The 17,779-nt window shown below is 43.7% G+C and overlaps 1 protein-coding gene across 1 annotated transcript; it reads right to left on the minus strand.

The window, feature by feature from the left end:
- Positions 1-836: 836 nt before the first annotated feature.
- On the minus strand, positions 837-16,231 carry LOC122689894 (melanoma-associated antigen B2-like). Its single transcript, XM_043896694.1, has 3 exons — positions 16,107-16,231; positions 3,410-3,466; positions 837-2,771 (listed from the first exon to the last, which is right to left on the minus strand). The coding sequence occupies exon 3, from the start codon at positions 2,708-2,710 to the stop codon at positions 1,298-1,300; it is 1,413 nt and encodes a 470-aa protein (XP_043752629.1). The 5' UTR covers positions 2,711-2,771; positions 3,410-3,466; positions 16,107-16,231; the 3' UTR covers positions 837-1,297.
- Positions 16,232-17,779: the final 1,548 nt, after the last annotated feature.

The raw sequence follows: 17,779 nt of genomic DNA on the forward strand, positions 1-17,779 counted from the left end.
TGGTCCAGTGGCAAGTACCCCAGGCTCCCACTGCAGGGGTCCCAGGTTCTATCCCTTGTCAGGGAAGTAGACCCCAAGTGCCGCAAATAAGATCCAGCACAGCCAAATAAATAAATAAGAAAAAGGAAATTAAATGTCAAAGATTAAAAGTACTTGTTTAAAAGAAAAGACAAGGGTATGTCTCTGGGTCGGGGAAGAAGAACAGTATGTATGCTACAGTAGTTTCGAGCAGGAGTCTAGTCCCAGCTCTGTCATTTACCAGCCTTAAGTAGTTTGGCACTAAACCAAACTCTAACTCTATGAGCCTCAGGCTCTCCACTGTGAAGTGAGTTTTATAAACCCTGCCTTGTCAGACTGGTGGAATATATGTATTCATGGAAAGCATCTAACACAGCACCTGTCTCTATTGAGAACTTACGGGCAATCGCAGTTATTACGATTATCTTGACCTCAGATGTTACATCAGCTGGGTTTCTTTTCTTTTTTTGCATCCATCAGATGTCAGAAACTATGCAGCGTTCTAACTGAAAGAAAAACAAAAGTGACCCCACCTCCCCAATCAGCCAAAATTCTGCTTAGCAATGAAACCAAAGTAATATATTCTCTCCACTCCCACTTTACCCTGCTTCTTTCTTGTTCTTCTTGAAATAGAGAGTATCTCAGCCTCTTCTGTACAATAACAGCTTCCCTGGAAACTATAATTGAATGGGCAGACTGGGAGGTTCTTTGACCAAACAGCGCCAGTACAGGCCTGAAAGACTTCCTTGAAGCAGATGCTCAATTAATGTTTGTGTAAAAGAAGAGCCACAAATAAATCATTTGCTATAATTTATATTCTCAAACATTCTTGAAAACCATAAGCAGATCCAAGGATATATCTTACACATTTACAAAAAAGGAGACTATAACAGAGAGTACAGCAAACCAAAAATTGAAGAACTTTCAGCTCTCTCTCTATGTATCTATGTTCTGAGCTTCTATTAGTGTGGTGACTTTCACATTTCTAAGGCTATTCTTATCCTAAAGTGATGTTATTCTCATCCGGGATCACAAAGGTCATTTGAGGATTTTCAATATGCATTTCCAAAGCAAAAATTCCTACTCATGAATTTGACAAACAGCAAAGTGTGTGTGACCCATGTTATTCAAATACTTGTATCATCAACCTAAATATGCTTTCTGTTGAAAAAAGAAAGAACTGAAAACTGGGGGCGGGGGGGGGGGGGCAAGTCAACAGGAACACAGGCTGATGACAGGCTTTTCTGACCACAAAGTGAAGAATGGCCTTCAGCCCACACTAGGGGCGAGTTGGACAGCTGGATGCGGCCCTAGCGTGGGCACTGGCCGAGACAGAAGGGCCAGCACTGGCTGCAGCAGAAATGCCAGGCATGGCTGAGGCAGGATGCTCAGCCTGGGCTACAGCAGAAGGGCCATCCCAGACCGAGAAAGAAATGCCTGCAGTATCCCAAACAGACATGCCAGCCCTGCCCGAGGCAGAAGTGCCAACACTGGCTACAGCTCTGGCGCTGGTGCTCTCTACTACCTCTCTGGAAGACTCCTCAAAATGCTCCAGGAAGGTAGCAGGGACCGTATCATTGACCTTGGCCAAAAACTCCAGGACTTTCATCTTGTTGGATTCCATGAGTGCTCTTGGACCCCACAGGAACTCATAGCGAGGGGGATCGCTGCCTGGCACCTGGCGGTACTCCACGTACTCTTCCCGCACCAGATCTTCTGTGAGGAACTTCCTGGTATCTCCAAAGATGAAGTGCCTTCTTCCATCATAGATACCCAGAAAATTCAGGATCTTCCAGATCTTCTCCTCAGAGAGGCGGTGGCCATTCATGTAGATGACACCCAGAAGAGGCATCAGAAGACCATTCTTCGGCAGCCCCCGGTCACCTCTCATAGACGCACTGTCACTGAGATCTAGGTTGCTCACCAGGATATAGGAGTGACCGTCAGGCCTGACTTCCTTCAGGACCAGGCCAAACATGATCTCTATGTGCTTAGAGGCTCTCCTGAGGATCTCAGGGAATTGCCCCCTGTACCTCTTATTGATTGCCTTCAGCATTTCTGACCTCTTAATGAGCTCCCTCTCCTTATACTTATACAGCATCTTCTGCACCAACACCTGCACCTTCATGGTCAGAGGATCTGTGTGAGAGCTCTCAGCAGCAGCTGAGGCCTGGGAGGTATTTCCACCTCCCTGACCTTGGCCCTCGGCACGGACACCAGCTCTTGCACGTGCTGTGGCACCGACACCAGCTCTTGAGCGTGCTGCACCACAGACATCAGCTCTTGCACGTGCTGCACCACAGACATCAGCTCTTGAGCGTGCTGCAGCACCGACATCAGCTCTTGAGCGTGCTGCACCACAGACATCAACTCTTGAGCGTGCTGCAGCACCGACATCAGCTCTTGAGCGTGCTGCACCACAGACATCAGCTCTTGAGCGTGCTGCAGCAACGACACCAAATCTTTTGGCTATAGCACTTGCGGTAGCACTGGTGGTGCCTTGGGCTTCCTGAGGCTCCTTTGGGGTGCCAGCAGCTGAGGAGCTTGAGGGAGCACTCTCTAAATCAGGAGAGAAGGAGGTGGTCTCTTCTCCCCTAGATGTGGTGGCTTGATCATGAAGACCCTGAGTCTCAGCCCGGGCCTGGTGATGTTTCTCATGACCACGGACCTTATTCTTCTGCCTACGGGGCATGATGGCCGTGGACAGGAACTACAGGCAGGAGTCTGGGTCAAAGGACAGGAGATTGGTGCACCTGGAGGATGGAGAATGAGGTGACATGAGCAACTTAAATTGGGGAGATTCCACCTTGACTTTATCAAAGGCCGCCTCTGCAGGTGTCCTTGAGGACACTGCCCGAGGAACCCACAAGGCTCCTTTTTCGTGCTCAGCTGTCCCCACAGAATCCCACAGAGGAGGAACAGAGGCCTTCGATTTTCCCTCTGCATCCTCTCAGCCCTGCTTTGGATTTACCGGCATTGCGGTCCTCTCAGCTCATCTTTAGTATTACCATGTCAAGTCTTGGCAGAGCCTGGGCACCCTTCCCTCTGCTACTCTGATGCAGACAACTGTAGACCTCCACATCATCCAGAAGCCAAGTGAAGGGATATCTCAGGCCACCTCCCTCCCAGGGGATACCCAGTGCTGAGGGCTCAGTAGGGGTTCTTCCATCCTGAGTTCACTGGGATCACCATTCATGGTCCATACCTTGGCTCCTTAAAACATTGGGCACCATTCTCCATTTGCTGACTGGTGGCTGTACCTTCAGACTAGACATTTCCCCTCCCCTAGACTTGGTATAAAGCGGTGAAGTAGATGCTCAACCTCACAGCCCTTCCCTGAGATTTCCTGGGCTCAAATCCAAGGGATGGGATAAGTGCACCGAGTACTCACTCAGGTTCCTCAATTGGGCTCCTGGCAGAGAAGCTCCTCTTTCTCCTGAATTGATGCCTGTGAGATAGTAAAAGCCAATCAGCCTGTGTCCCAACAGGAGGAAGTAAGATGACCTTATCTTACCAAACACAGTCTTCTAAGAACAGGTGCTATTACAGGCAGGTTGATGTCCCTGTGCTCCCACACAGGATCCCAATTCAAGGTCTATAATATCTTTTTGCGTCTCTTTTCTTCTCTCTCTCTTTTCATAATTAAATGTATTTACTATTAATTGGAGGATAATTGCTTTACAGTATTGTTTTTGTTTCAGCCACACATCAATATGAATCAGCCATAGGTATACTGGATGTCCCCTCCCTTTTGAAGTTTCCTCCTACCTCCCAGCCCATCCCACTCCTGTAAGCTATCACAGAGCATGGGGTTTGAGCTCTCTGTGTCATATGAATAATTCCCAGTGGCTATCTAATTTACATATGGTAATGTGTGTGTTTTCAATGTTACTCTCTCAGTCTGTCCCTCCCTCTCTTTCCCCCAGTGTCCACAAGCCTGTTCTCTATGTCTGCAAATCCACTGCTGCCCTGCAAATAGGTTCATCAGTACCATCATTTTAAATCCATGTATATGTGTTAATATACAATATTGGCTTTCCTCTTTCTGACCTAATTGACTCTGCATAGAAAATTAGGACTAAAATTACCACATGGAAAGTGGAGCTAAGATGGCGGAGGAATAGGATGGGGAGACCACTTTCTCACCTACAAATTCATCAAAAGTACATTTGAACGCTGAGCAAACTCCATAAAACAACCTCTGATCGCTAGCAGATGACATCAGGCGCCCAGAAAAGCAGCCCATTGTCTTCGAAAGGAAGTAGGACAAAATATAAAATATAAAAAGAGAGACAAAAGAGTTATGGACAGAGACCCGTCTCGGGAAGGAAGTCTTAATAGAAGAAGTTTCTAAACACCAGGAAACACTCTCACTTGCGGGTATGGGAGATGTTTTGGAGTCTCAGAGAGCAACTTAACTGGGAGGAAAAATAAATAAAACCCATGGATTACATGCCTAAAAGCAACTCCCAGCAGAAAAGTACCCCAGATGCTCGCATCCACCACCAGAAAGGGGGGATGAACGAAGAGGAGCGGGAAGCATTGCTTATGGTAAGAACCGGGCCTGAATGCCCTGCAGGCAATCGGAGAGAGCTAACCTGAGATGGCAACTTAAACTGTGGGATAGCAAGAGAGAGAGAGAAAATTAACCTGCGAAAAGCCCTAACTGAAGACACTGCCGGCTGTTGACAGAACAAAGGAAGGACTGAGCAATTCTGGAGAAGAGCTAACCGGCTGTGGACTGGCCTGTCCCCCGCTGGTGGCAGGAGGCAGGGAGGAGGGGAAAGGGGCAAACCTGGCCCCAGAGACAGCATCCCCTACCAAACTGCAAATAGGTTTCCAGTCTCTAACCAAAGACTTCCTGAGATTCTGGAGGGTTGACACCTGCTGGGAGGGTCGCAGCTAGAGACCAGCTCCCCAGAAGAGACACAAGGCTAGCCGGATAGGTGGAAACAGGGTGGGTCCATGGAGGGGAGAAGGCGCACCACACCCTGGGAGAGTGCGCCCATCAAGCTCCTGGCTGCCTGAGCTACTTGGCAGGGAAGGCAAAAAACGCAGGCTGAACAGAGTCTGCGCTTTTGTGGAGTACCCGAAAACTGGAACCTGAGTGGCTTAGGCCTCGGAAGTGCATGCACCTCAGGGCCCGCTCCCTGGAGAGCAACCTGGAGCCTGAGCGGTGTAGATGGGGAAACCACACACGCCACGAGTGGGGGCAAACCCAGTGTGGCCGGAAAACCGCCTGTGCTCCCCACACACGCCAGTGATATGTCTGCAGTGCCCCCCCTTCCCCACAGCATGACTGAACAAGCAAACCTAAACAAGAGTCCACCTCCACCCGTGTGTGTCAGGGCAGAAATTAGACAGTGAAGAGACCTGCAAACAGAAGCCAAATAAACAAAGGAAACCGCTTCAGAAGTGACAGGTGCAACAGATTAAAATCCCTGTAGTTAACACCAACTATACTGGAAGGGGCCTATAGATATTGAGAAGTGTAAGCTGGAACAAGGAGCTATCTGAAACTGAACCGAACCCACACTGCCTGCAACAGCTCCAAAGAATATCCTAGATATAATTTTACAATTTTTTTTAATTAAAAAAAATTTTTTAATGTTTTTCTTTTCTTTTTTTGGAAATGGCAACCCACTCCAGTATTCTTGTCTGGAGAATCCCATGGGGGGAGGAGCCTGGGAGGCTACAGTCCATGGGGTTGCAAAGAGTCAGACACGACTGAGCTACTTGACTTTCACTTTCACTTTCTATTACTCCTCTACTGCTCCTTAATTTTCATTTTCATAACCGACTATAACATTGCAAAAAAAAACCCTATTTTTAAAGCAAACTTCATACATATTTCCTAAATTTTTTGTCTTTTTGTTTTTAATATTGTATTTTTAAGAGTCTAACCTCTACTCTAGATTTTTAATGTTTGGTTTTCAGTATTTGATAGCAATTTTGGACATTTTAGAATCCAATATTCAGTACCCATTTTTACTCAGGAGTGTGATGATTACTCTCTCCCCCTTTTGACTCTCCTTTTTCTCCCCCAGATCACCTCTATTTCCTCCATCCCCCTTCTCTTCTCAATCCAATTCTGTGAATCTCTGTGGGTGTCCTGGGCTACGGAGAACACTTAGGGAACAGAGTACTGCATAGATCTGTCTCTTTCCTGAGTCCCCCCTTTTCTCCTCCTGCTCATCTCTATCTCCTTCCTCCCTCTCCTCTTCTTATTGTAACTCTGTGAACCTCTCTGGGTGTCCCTCACGGTGGAGAATCTTTTCACCATTAACCTAGAAGTTTTATTATCAGTGCTGTACAGTTGGAGAAGTCTTGAGGCTACTGGAAGAATAAGACTGAAATCCAGAGACACGAGACTTAAACCCAAAACCTGAGAACACCAGAGAACTCCTGACTACAGGGAACATTAAGTAATAAGAGATCATCCAAAACCTCCATACCTACACTGAAGCCAACCACCACCCAAGGGCCAATAAGTGCCAGAGCAAGACATACCACACAAATTCTCCAATAACACAGGAACATAGCCCTGAGTGTCGACATACAGGCTGCCCAAAGTCACACCAAACCCACAGACCCATCTCAAAACTCTCTACTGGACACTCCATGGCACTCCAGAGAGAAGAAATCCAGCTGCACATACCAGAACACCGACGCAAGCTTCCCTAAACAGGAAACCTTGACAAGCCAATCGTCCAACCACACCCACTGGGAGAAACCTCCACAATAAAAAGGAACCACAGACCACCAGAATACAGAAAGGCCACCCCAAACACAGCAATCTAAACAAGATGAAAAGGCAGAGAAATACCCAGCAAGTAAAGAAACATGAAATATGCCCACCAAGCCAAACAAGAGGATGAGATAGGGAATCTACCTGAAAAAGAACTTAGAATAATGATAATAAAAATTATCCAAAATCTTGAAAACAGAATGGAGTTACAGATAAATAGCCTGGAGACAAGGATTGAGAAGATGCAAGAAATGTTCCACATGGACCTAGAAGAAATAAAAAAGAGTCAATTAAAAGTGAATAATGCAATAAATGAGATAAAAAACACTCGGGAGGGAACCATCAGTAGAATAACGGAGGCAGAAGATAGGGTAAGTGAGGTAGAAGATAAAGTGGTGGAAATAAGTGAAGCAGAGAGGAAAGAAGAAAAAAGAATCAAAAGAAATGAGGACAACCTCAGGGACTTCTGGCACAATGTGAAACACCCCAACATTCGAATCATAGTAGTCCAGAAGACGACAAAAAGAAAGGCCATGAGAAAATACTCGAGGAGATAATAGCTGAAAACTTCCCTAAAATGGGGAAGGAAATAGTCACCCAAGTCCAAGAAACCCAGAGAGTCCCAAACAGGATAAACCCAAGGCGAAACACCCCAAGACACATAGTAATCAAATTAACAAAGATCAAACACAAAGAAAAATACTAAAAGCAGCAAGGGAGACACAACAAATAATACACAATGGGATGCCCATAAGGATAACAGCTGATCTATCAGTAGAAACTCTCCAGGCTAGAAGGGAATGGCAGGACATACTTAAAGTAATGAAAGAGAGTAATCTACAACCCAGATTACTGTACCCAGCAACGATCTCATTCAGATATAAAGGAGAATGCAAAACCTTTAAAGATAAGCAAAACCTCAGAGAATTCAGCACCACCAAACCAGCTCTTCAGCAAATGCGAAAGGATCTTCTCTAGACAGGAAACACAGAAAGCTTTATAAACGCGAACCCCAAACAGCAAAGTAAATGGCAATGAGACCATACCTATCAATAATTACCTTAAATGTAAATGGGTTGAAAGCCCCAACCAAAATACAAAGACTGGCTGAATGGATGCAAAAACAAGACCCCTATATACGCTGTCTACAAGAGACCCACCTCAAAACAAGGGACACATACAGACTGAAATTCAAAGGCTGGAAAAAATTTTTTCACGCAAACGGAGACCAAAGGAAAGCAGGAGTCACAATACTCATATCAGATAAAATAGATAAAATAGACTTTAAAATAAAGGCTGTGAAAAGAGACAAAGAAGGACACTACATAATGATCAAAGGATCAATCCAAGAAGAAGATATTACAAGTATAAATATATATGCACCCAACATGGGAGCACTGCAATATGTCAGGCAAATGTGAATGAGTATGAAAGGGGAAATTAACAATAACACAATAATAGTGGGAGACTTTAATACCCACTCACATCTATGGATAGATCAACTAAACAGAAAATTAACAAGGAAACACAAACCTTAAATGACACAATGGACCAGCTAGACCTAATTGATATATATAGGAAATTTCACCCTAAAACAATCAATTTCACCTTTTTCTCAAGTGCACACGGAACCTTTTCCAGAATAGATCACATCCTGGGCCATAAATCTAGCCTTGGTAAATTCAAAAAACTGAAATCATTCCAGTCATCTTTTCTGACCACAGTGCAGTAAGATTAGAACTCAATTACAGGAAAAAAAAACATTAAAAATTCAGACATATGGAGGCTAAATAACACGCTTCTGAATAACCAACAAATCTTAGAAGAAATCAAAAAAGAAATCAGAATATGCATAGAAACAAATGAAAATGAAAACACAACAACCAAAAACCTATGGGACACTGTAAAAGCAGTGCTAAGGGGAAGGTTCATAGCAATACAGACTTACCTCAAGAAACAAGAAAAAAGTCAAATAAATAACCTAAATCTACAACTAAAGCAACTAGAGAAGGAAGAAATGAAGAACCCCAGGGTTAGTAGAAGGATAGAAATCTTAAAAATTAGGGCTGAAATAAATGCAAAACAGACAAAAGAGACCATAGCAAAAACCAACAAAGCTAAAAGCTGGTGTTTTGAAAAGATAAACAAAATTGACAAACCGTTAGCAAGACTCATTAAGAACCAAAGGGAGAAGAACCAAATCAACAAAATTAGACATGAAAATGGAGAGATCACAACAGACAACACTGAAATACAAAGGATCATAAGAGACTACTACCAGCAGCTCTATGCCAATAAAATGGACAACATGAAAGAAATGGACACATTCTTAGAAAAGTATAACTTTTGAAAACGGAACCAGGAAGAAATAGAAGATCTTAACAGACCCATCACAAGCACAGCAATCGAAACTGTAATCAGAAATCTTCCAGCAAACAAAAGCCCAGGACCAGATGGCTTCACAGCTGAATGCTACCAAAAATTTAGAGAAGAGCTAACACCCATCTCACTCCAACACTTACAGAAAATCACAGAAGAAGGTAAACTTCCAAACTCATCCTATGAGGCCACCATCACCCTAATTCCAAAACCAGACAAACATGGCACAAAAAAAGAAAACTATAGGCCAATATCACTGATGAACATTGATGCAAAATCCTTACCAAATTCTAGCAAACAGAATCCAACAACATATTAAAAAGATCATACATCATGACCAACTGGGCTTTATCCCAGGAATGCAAGGATTCTTTAATATCTGCAAATCAATCAACGTAATACACCACATTAACCAATTCAAAGATAAAAACCATATGATTATCTCAATAGATGCTGAAAAATCCTTTGACAAATTCAACATCCATTTATGATAAAAACTCTCCAGAAAGCAGGGATAGAAGGAACATACCTCAACATAATAAAAGCTATATATGATGAATCCACAGGAAATATTAACCTCAATGGTGAAAAATTTAAAGCATTTCCCCTGAAATCAGGAAGAAGACAAGGGTGCTCACTCTCACCACTACTATTCAACATAGTTTTGGAAGTTCTGGCCACAGCAATCAGAGCAGAAAAAGAAGTAAAAGGAATCCAGATAGGAAAAAAAGTAGTGAAACTATCACTGTTTGCAGATGACATGATCCTCTACATAGCAAACCCTAAAGACTCTACCAGAAAATTACTAGAGCTAATCAATGCATATAGTAAAGTTGCAGGATATAAAATTAACACACAGAAATCCCTTGCATTCCTATACACTAACAATGAGAAAACAAAAGGAGAAATTAAGGAAACAATACCATTCATCATTGCAACAAAAAGAGTAAAATACTTAGGTGTATTCTACCTAAAGAAACTGAAGACCTATACATAGAAAACTATAAAACACTGATGAAAAAAATCAAAGAGGACACAAAGAGATGGAGAAATATACCGTGTTCAAAGATTGGAAGAATCAATAATGTGAAAATGAGTATACTACATTACTTTTCCAACAAAGTCCGTCTGGTCAAGGTTATGGTTTTTCCAGTGGTCATGTACGGATGTGAGAGTTGGACTGTGAAGAAAGCTGAGCACCGAAAAATTGATGCTTTTGAACTGTGGTGTTGGAGAAGACTCTTGAGAGTCCCTTGGACTGCAAGGAGATCCAACCTGTCTATTCTAAAGGAGATTAGTCCTGGGTGTTCATTGGACAGACTGATGCTGAAGCTGAAACTCCCAATACTTTGGCCACCTCATGCAAACAGTTGACTCTTGGAAAAGACCCTGATGCTGGGAGGGATTGGGGGCAGGAGGAGAAGGGGACGACAGAGGATGAGATGCCTGGATGGCATTACTGACTTGATGGGCATGAGTTTGAGTAGACTGGGGGAGTTGGTGATGGACAGGGAGTCCTGGCGTGTCGCGATTCATGGGGTCACAAGGAGTCGGACACGACTGAGGAACTGAACTGAAATGAACTGAACCCAGAACAATCTATAGAGTCAATGCAATCCATATCAAGCTACCAACGGTATTCTTCACAGAACTAGAACAAATAATTTCACAATTTGTATGGAAATACACAAAACCTCGAATAGCCAAAGCAATCTTGAGAAAGAAGAATGAAACTGGAGGAATCAACCTGCCTGACCTCAGGCTCTACTACAAAGCCACAGTCATAAAGACAGTATGGTACTGGCACAAAGACAGAAATATAGATCAATGGCACAAAATAGAAAGCCCAGAGAAAAATCCACATACCTATGGACACCTTATCTTCGACAAAGTAGGCAGGAATATACAATGGAAAAAAGATAACCTCTTTAACAAGTGGTACTGGGAAAACTGGTCAACCACTTCTAATAGAATGAAACTACAACACTTCCTAACACCATATACAAAAATAAACCCAAAATGGATTAAAGGTCTAAATGTAAGACCAGAAACTATAAAACTCCTAGAAGAGAACATAGGCAAAACAGTCTCTGACATAAATCACTGTAAGATCCTCTATGAAAAAAAAAAAAAAAAAGATCCTCTATGAACCACCTCACAGAATATTGGAAATAAAAGCAAAACTAAACAAATGGAACTTAATTAAACTTAAAAGCTCTTGCACAACAAAGGAAACTATAAGCAAAGTGAAAAGACAGCCTTCAGAATGGGAGAAAATAATAGCAAGTGAAAAAACAGACAAAGGATTAATCTCAAAAATATGCAAGCGACTCCTGCAGCTCAATTCCAGAAAAATAAACGACCCAATCAAAAAATGGGCCAAAGATCTAAACAGACATTTCTCCAACGAAGACATACAGATGGCTAACAAACACATGAAAAGATGCTCAACATCACTCATTATCAGAGAAATGCAAATCAAAACCTCCATGAGATACCATTACACGCCAGTCAGAATGGCTGCTATCCAAAAGTCTACAAGCAATAAATGCTGGAGTGGGGGTGGAGAAAAGGGAACCCTTTTACACTGTTGGTGGGAATGCAAACTACTACAGCCACTTGTACCGTGTGTAGATTCCTTAAAAACTGGAAATAGAACTGCCATATGACCCAGCAATCCCACTCCTGGGCATACACACTGAGGATACCAGATCTGAAAGAGACACGTGTACCCCAATGTTCATCGCAGCACTGTTTATAATAGCCAGCACATGGAAGCAACCTAGATGCCCATCAACAGACAAATGGATAAGAAAGCTGTGGTACACAATGCAGAGTACTAACCACTATACGATCACGGCAAAGAATGAAACTAGAACACTTTCTAACACCATACACAAAAATAAACTCAAAATGGATTGAAGATCTAAATGTAAGACCAGAAACTATAAAATTCCTAGAGGAGAACACAGGCAAAACATTCTCTGACATAAATCACAGCAGGATCCCCTATGACCCACCTCCCAGAATATTGGAAATAAAAGCAAAAATAAAAAATGGGACCTAATTAAACTTAAAAGCTTTTGTACAACAAATGAAACTAAAAGCATTGTGTAAAGACAGCCCTTAAATTGGGAGAAAATTATAGCAAACGAAGCAACAAATGATTACTCTCAAAAATATACAAGCAACTCCTGCAGCTCAATTCCAGAAAAATAAATGACCCAATCAAAAAATAGGCCAAAGATCTAAACAGACATTTCTCCAAAGAAGACACAGATGGATAACAAACACATGAAAAGATGCTCAACATCACTCATTATCAGATAAATGCAAATCAAAACCACAATGAGGTACCTTTACAGGCCAGTCAGGATGGCTGCTATCCAAAAGTGTACAAGCAATAAATGCTGGAGAGGGTGTGGAGAAAAGGGAACCCTCTTACACTGTTGGTGGGAATGCAAACTAGTACAGCCGCTATGGAGAACAATGTGGAGATTTCTTAAAAAAACTGGAAATTGAACTGCCATATGACCCAGCAATCCCACTTCTGGGCATACACACTGAGGATACCAGATCTGAAAGAGACACGTGCACCCCAATGTTCATTGAAGCACTGTTTATAATAGCCAGCACATGGAAGCAACCTAGATGCCCATCAGCAGACAAATGGATAAGGAAGCTCTGGTACATATACACCATGGACTATTACTCAGCCATTGAAAAGAATTCATTTGAATCAGTTCTAATGAGATGGATGAAACTGGAGCCCATTATACAGAGTGAAGTAAGCTAGAAAGATAAAGACCATTACAGCATACTAACACATATATATGGAATTTAGAAAGATGGTAATGATAACCCTATATGCAAAACAGACAAAGAGACACAGATGTACAGAACAGACTTTTGGACTCTGTGGGAGAAGGAGAGGGTGGGATGTTTCTAGAGAACAGCATTGAAACATGTATATTATCTATGGTGAAACAGATCACCAGCCCAGGTTGGATGCATGAGACAAGTGCTCGGGCCTGGTGCACTGGGAAGACCCAGAGGGATCGGGTGGAGAGGGAGGTGGGAGGGGGGATCGGGAAGGGGAATACATGTAACTCCGTGGCTGATTCATGTCAATGTATGAAAAAACTCACTACAATATTGTAAAGTAATTAGCCTCCAACTAACAAAAATAAATGAAAAAAATAAAAAATAAATAAAAAAATAAAGACAAAACAAAACAAAAGATCTAAATTTAAGACCAGAAAGTATAAAATTCCTAGAGGAGAACATAGACAAAACATTCTTTGACATAAATCACAGCAGGATCCCCTATGACCCACCTCCCAGAATATTGGAAATAAAAGCAAAAATAAACAAATGGGACCTAATTAAACTTAAAAGCTTTTGCACAACAAAGGAAACTAAAAGCATTGTGAAAAGACAGCCCTCAGATTGGGAGAAAATAATAGCAAATGAAAAAACAGACAAAGGATTAATCTCAAAAATATGCAAGCAAATCCTGCAGCTCAATTCCAGAAAAATAAATGACCCAATCAAAAAATGGGCCAAAGATCTAAACAGACATTTCTCCAAAGAAGACACAGATGGATAACAAACACATAAAAGATGCTCAACACACTCATTATCAGAGAAATGCAAATCAAAACCACAATGAGGTACCATTACATGCCAGTCAGGATGGCTGCTATCCAAATGTCTACAAGCCATAAATGCTGGAGAGGGTGTGGAGAAAAGGGAACCCTCTTACACTGTTGGTGGGAATGCAAACTACTACAGCCGCTATGGAGAACAGTGTGGAGATTTCTTAAAAAACTGGAAATAGAACTGCCATATGACCCAGCAATCCCACTCCTGGGCATACACACCGAGGAAACCAGATCTGAAAGAGACACGTGCACCCCAATGTTCATTGCAGCACTGTTTATAACAGCCAGGACATGGAAGCAACCTAGATGCCCATCAGCAGACGAATGGATAAGGAAGCTGTGGTACATATACACCATGGAATATTACTCAGCCATTGAAAGAATTCATTTGAATCAGTTCTAATGAGATGGATGAACCTGGAGCCCATTATACAGAGTGAAGTAAGCCAGAAAGATAAAGACCAATACAGTATACTAACACATATATATGGAATTTAGAAAGATGGTAATGATAACCCTATATGCAAAACAGAAAAAGAGACACAGATGTACAGAACAGACTTTTGGACTCTGTGGGAGAAGGCGAGGGTGGGATATTTCGAGAGAACAGCATCAAAACATGTATATTATCAAGGGTGAAACAGATCACCAGTCCAGGTTGCATGCATGAGACAAGTGCTCAGGGCTAGTGCACTGGGACGACACAGAGGGATCGGGTGGAGAGGGAGGTGGGAGGGCGGAATCGGAATGGGGAACACATGTAAATCCATGGCCTATTCATGTCAATGTATGGCAAAAACCATTGCAGTACTGTCAAGCAATTAGCCTCCAACTAATAAAATTAAATGGGAAAAAAAAAGAAAGCTGTGGTACATATACAAAACGGAATATTACCCAGCCATTAAAAAGAATCAATTTAAATCCGTTCTAATGAGGTGGATGAAAGTGGAGCCCATTATTCAGAGTGAAGTAAGCCAGAAAGAAAAACACCAATACAGTATACTAATGCATATATATAGAATTTAGAAAGATGGTAACGATAACCCTATATGCAAGACAGAAAAGGAGACACAGATGTATAGAACAGAATTTTGGGCTGTATGGGAGAAGGTGAGGGTGGGATGATCTGAGAGAATGGCATCGAAACCTGATTATCAATTGTGAAACAGATTGCCAGTCCAGGTTGGATGCATGAGACAAGTGCTCGGGGCTGGTGCACTGGGATGACCCAGAGGGATGGGATGGGGAGGGACGTTCAGGATGGGGAACACATGTAAATCCATGGCTGATTCATGTCAAAGTATGGCAAAAACCACTACATTATGGTAAAGTAATTAGCGTCCAACTAATAAAAATAAATGAAAAAAAATTAAAAAATAAATTACCACATGAGCCAACAATCCAATACTGGGCATATCCCCTGAGGAGACAGAAACTTAAAAAACACTTCTACTCCAAAGTTCGTTGCAGCACTCTTTACAATAGCCAGGACATAGAAGCAATCAAGGCCTACATTTGATTTATGACAGGATCTAAGATTTCTCAGTGTGCTGACCATGCCCCTCAGACGAGGGTGGAGTGGTCAGAGGGGACTTGCTTCCCCTTTAGGCTGCAGTGGGAACCGCCATGTATTCTTGAGGTCTCAAAGGGATGATGACAGGGAGGATGTGGTCTGAATGATGTGGTGTGGAAGATCCCCACAGCCCCTGAGGTTCTCACCATCCCACCAGGGAACGCAAAACTCTCCCTTCCCAGCCTGACGCTCCCCGCTTTCACCTGGTCTCTCACATCCCTGAGATAATCTGGGAAGCGTCATGTCACAATGCCTGATTGCGACTCCGTTTCTTATGGGAGGAGCCCCCATCCTCACTCAGCGTCACAACCATGAATCGTGTTGGGGACTAGGTCCCTTTGTTGAACTAGGTTTATTCCTTTAGAGCAAGCTTCTACCTCCCTGATCCCAACTCCAGAAAACGATAGGGGGCACCACTGTCGGCCAGCTCCACGTGGGGCCTCCTAGAGCTGAGTGCAGGGGGGCCGCTCAGTTTGGCCCCTATGCGGTTTCAAAGTCTGATAATTGGCCCTGAGGGACGTTATCTAGGACCGAGAGCTCCTTCAAGGGTAGAACCCGGGCCTACCCCCACAGACCAGCAACTTCACCTAAGACACGCTAGACTGCATTCAGCCGATAGCTCTGAGGGACTCGAAAGAGCCAGATAACAGGGGTGGGATGCGGCTGGGTCACATTTCTTAATAGTGGGTTCGCAAAGTCCCTTCAGTTACATTCCGGTCCTCACCTTGGTTCCGGACAAGTCCTGGACACAGAAACACCACCAAAGAGACGCCACGACTCCCGGTCAATCTCCTCGCCATTGAAGCGGAAGTGGATGGGAGATGCGTACGGTCCTACGTGGGGTCTCCCGGGGATGACGGCAGGGGCCTGGTGCTACGGGAACCCCTGTAGCTCAATATTCATCCGTCCCTGGGTCCTCCTTGCGCAGTGTATTAGAGCCCGGGACATCTCCAGCTATGAATTCAAGTCTTCCAGCCCCCAAACAAAGCCCTCGCCTCCCTGAGTCCCTAGTGGGAGGAGTCAGGGCGCTGCTCTGAGCATCTCTGCTTGTCAGGAGGGGCACCACTCTGTGAGCCTCCCTCGTTGGGGGAGACCCTCTCACTAGCACTGATGGTCCTCACTTTAAGTCTGGTTATGGTCAAGACGTCCCCTCAGCAGATCTGGGGCCTAATCCTGCTAGAGGAGGCCCTGCCCTCCCCGAGATCACACAGGTGGAATGAGGGGACCACTTAGAAGTAGCTCTTCTCGTCTCTCAGGGCTAAGAATTTACAGAATTCTGTTTGGCTCCCTCTCCAGGGCTCCCCTCTAACAGTCAGCATTGTCATCTGAGGTCCTGCTTGGGCTCAGGTCCATTCCTCTCTAAAACGGAGGCTGATCCTATTAGACAGAGATCTCACCTCACTGAGACTTGCCAGACTGAAATCAACCTGACATCTGTCTCCAGAGCTTCCCAGGGAGCCCAGCATCAGATATTTCCAGGGCCTCCTTTTATGGTGTGTGCTACCATGAGTCCACTTTCAGGAACTCATATTGACACATGATAAATCCTGTAACTCCACTCTCTACTTTATGAAGCTTCTTGTCTTACATCAAGGTCCTAGTCTCCTGAGAATTCCACGTTGGAAGTCAGGGTGATCCTCTTGTGATCCTAGTCCATCAGGGCCTCTGAGAACAGACAGTGCGGATGCAACTTGAGTCTTTCTGGATTCCTCCTGCTCAGCATCCTCACTACATCTACCACAGCCAGGGACTACTCCTTCTACTGATCTAAGATTCCTCTTCTTAGTCTGTTGGTGACCCCTGTATTCAGGGGTGATTGTCTCCGCAGCCCTCCTTCATGGATGTTCCCATATCAGCTTCTGTCCTTTGATTAAAGGCTTCCTGGGAAATGCATATTCCTACACACATTGAGCAGATACCCTCTAGAAAATCTTGGAGAAAAGGGGACTAGGTCCCAAAAGTGATGTTAGATTAGGAAAACGGAGCCCAAATCAAGGAACTCAGGACAGATGTTATGCTGTCAGAGAAAAAGAGCTGATATATTCCTTGTCTTCAGCCACATTTAGGGGGTCTGCTAAGTCGCTCAGTTGTGTCTGACTCTTTTTGACCGCATGGACTGTAGCCCGCCGGGCTCTTCTGTCCATGGGAATTCTCCAGGCAAGAATACTGCAGTGTCTGGCCATACCCTCCTCCAGGGGATTTACCAAATTCAGGAATCGAACCCAGGACTCCCATATTGCAGATGGATTCTTTACTTTCTGAGCCATGAGATTTAGGGTAGTTCTGAAGTATTTATCTTGGCACCTCCCTGTTGGTCCAGTGGATAAGACTCCGCACTCCCAATGCACAGGGCCTGGGTTCGATCCCTGGTCAGGTAACTGGATTACACATGCCAGA

This window comes from Cervus elaphus, chromosome X (assembly GCF_910594005.1).
Source record: "Cervus elaphus chromosome X, mCerEla1.1, whole genome shotgun sequence".
Lineage (NCBI taxonomy): Eukaryota > Metazoa > Chordata > Mammalia > Artiodactyla > Cervidae > Cervus > Cervus elaphus.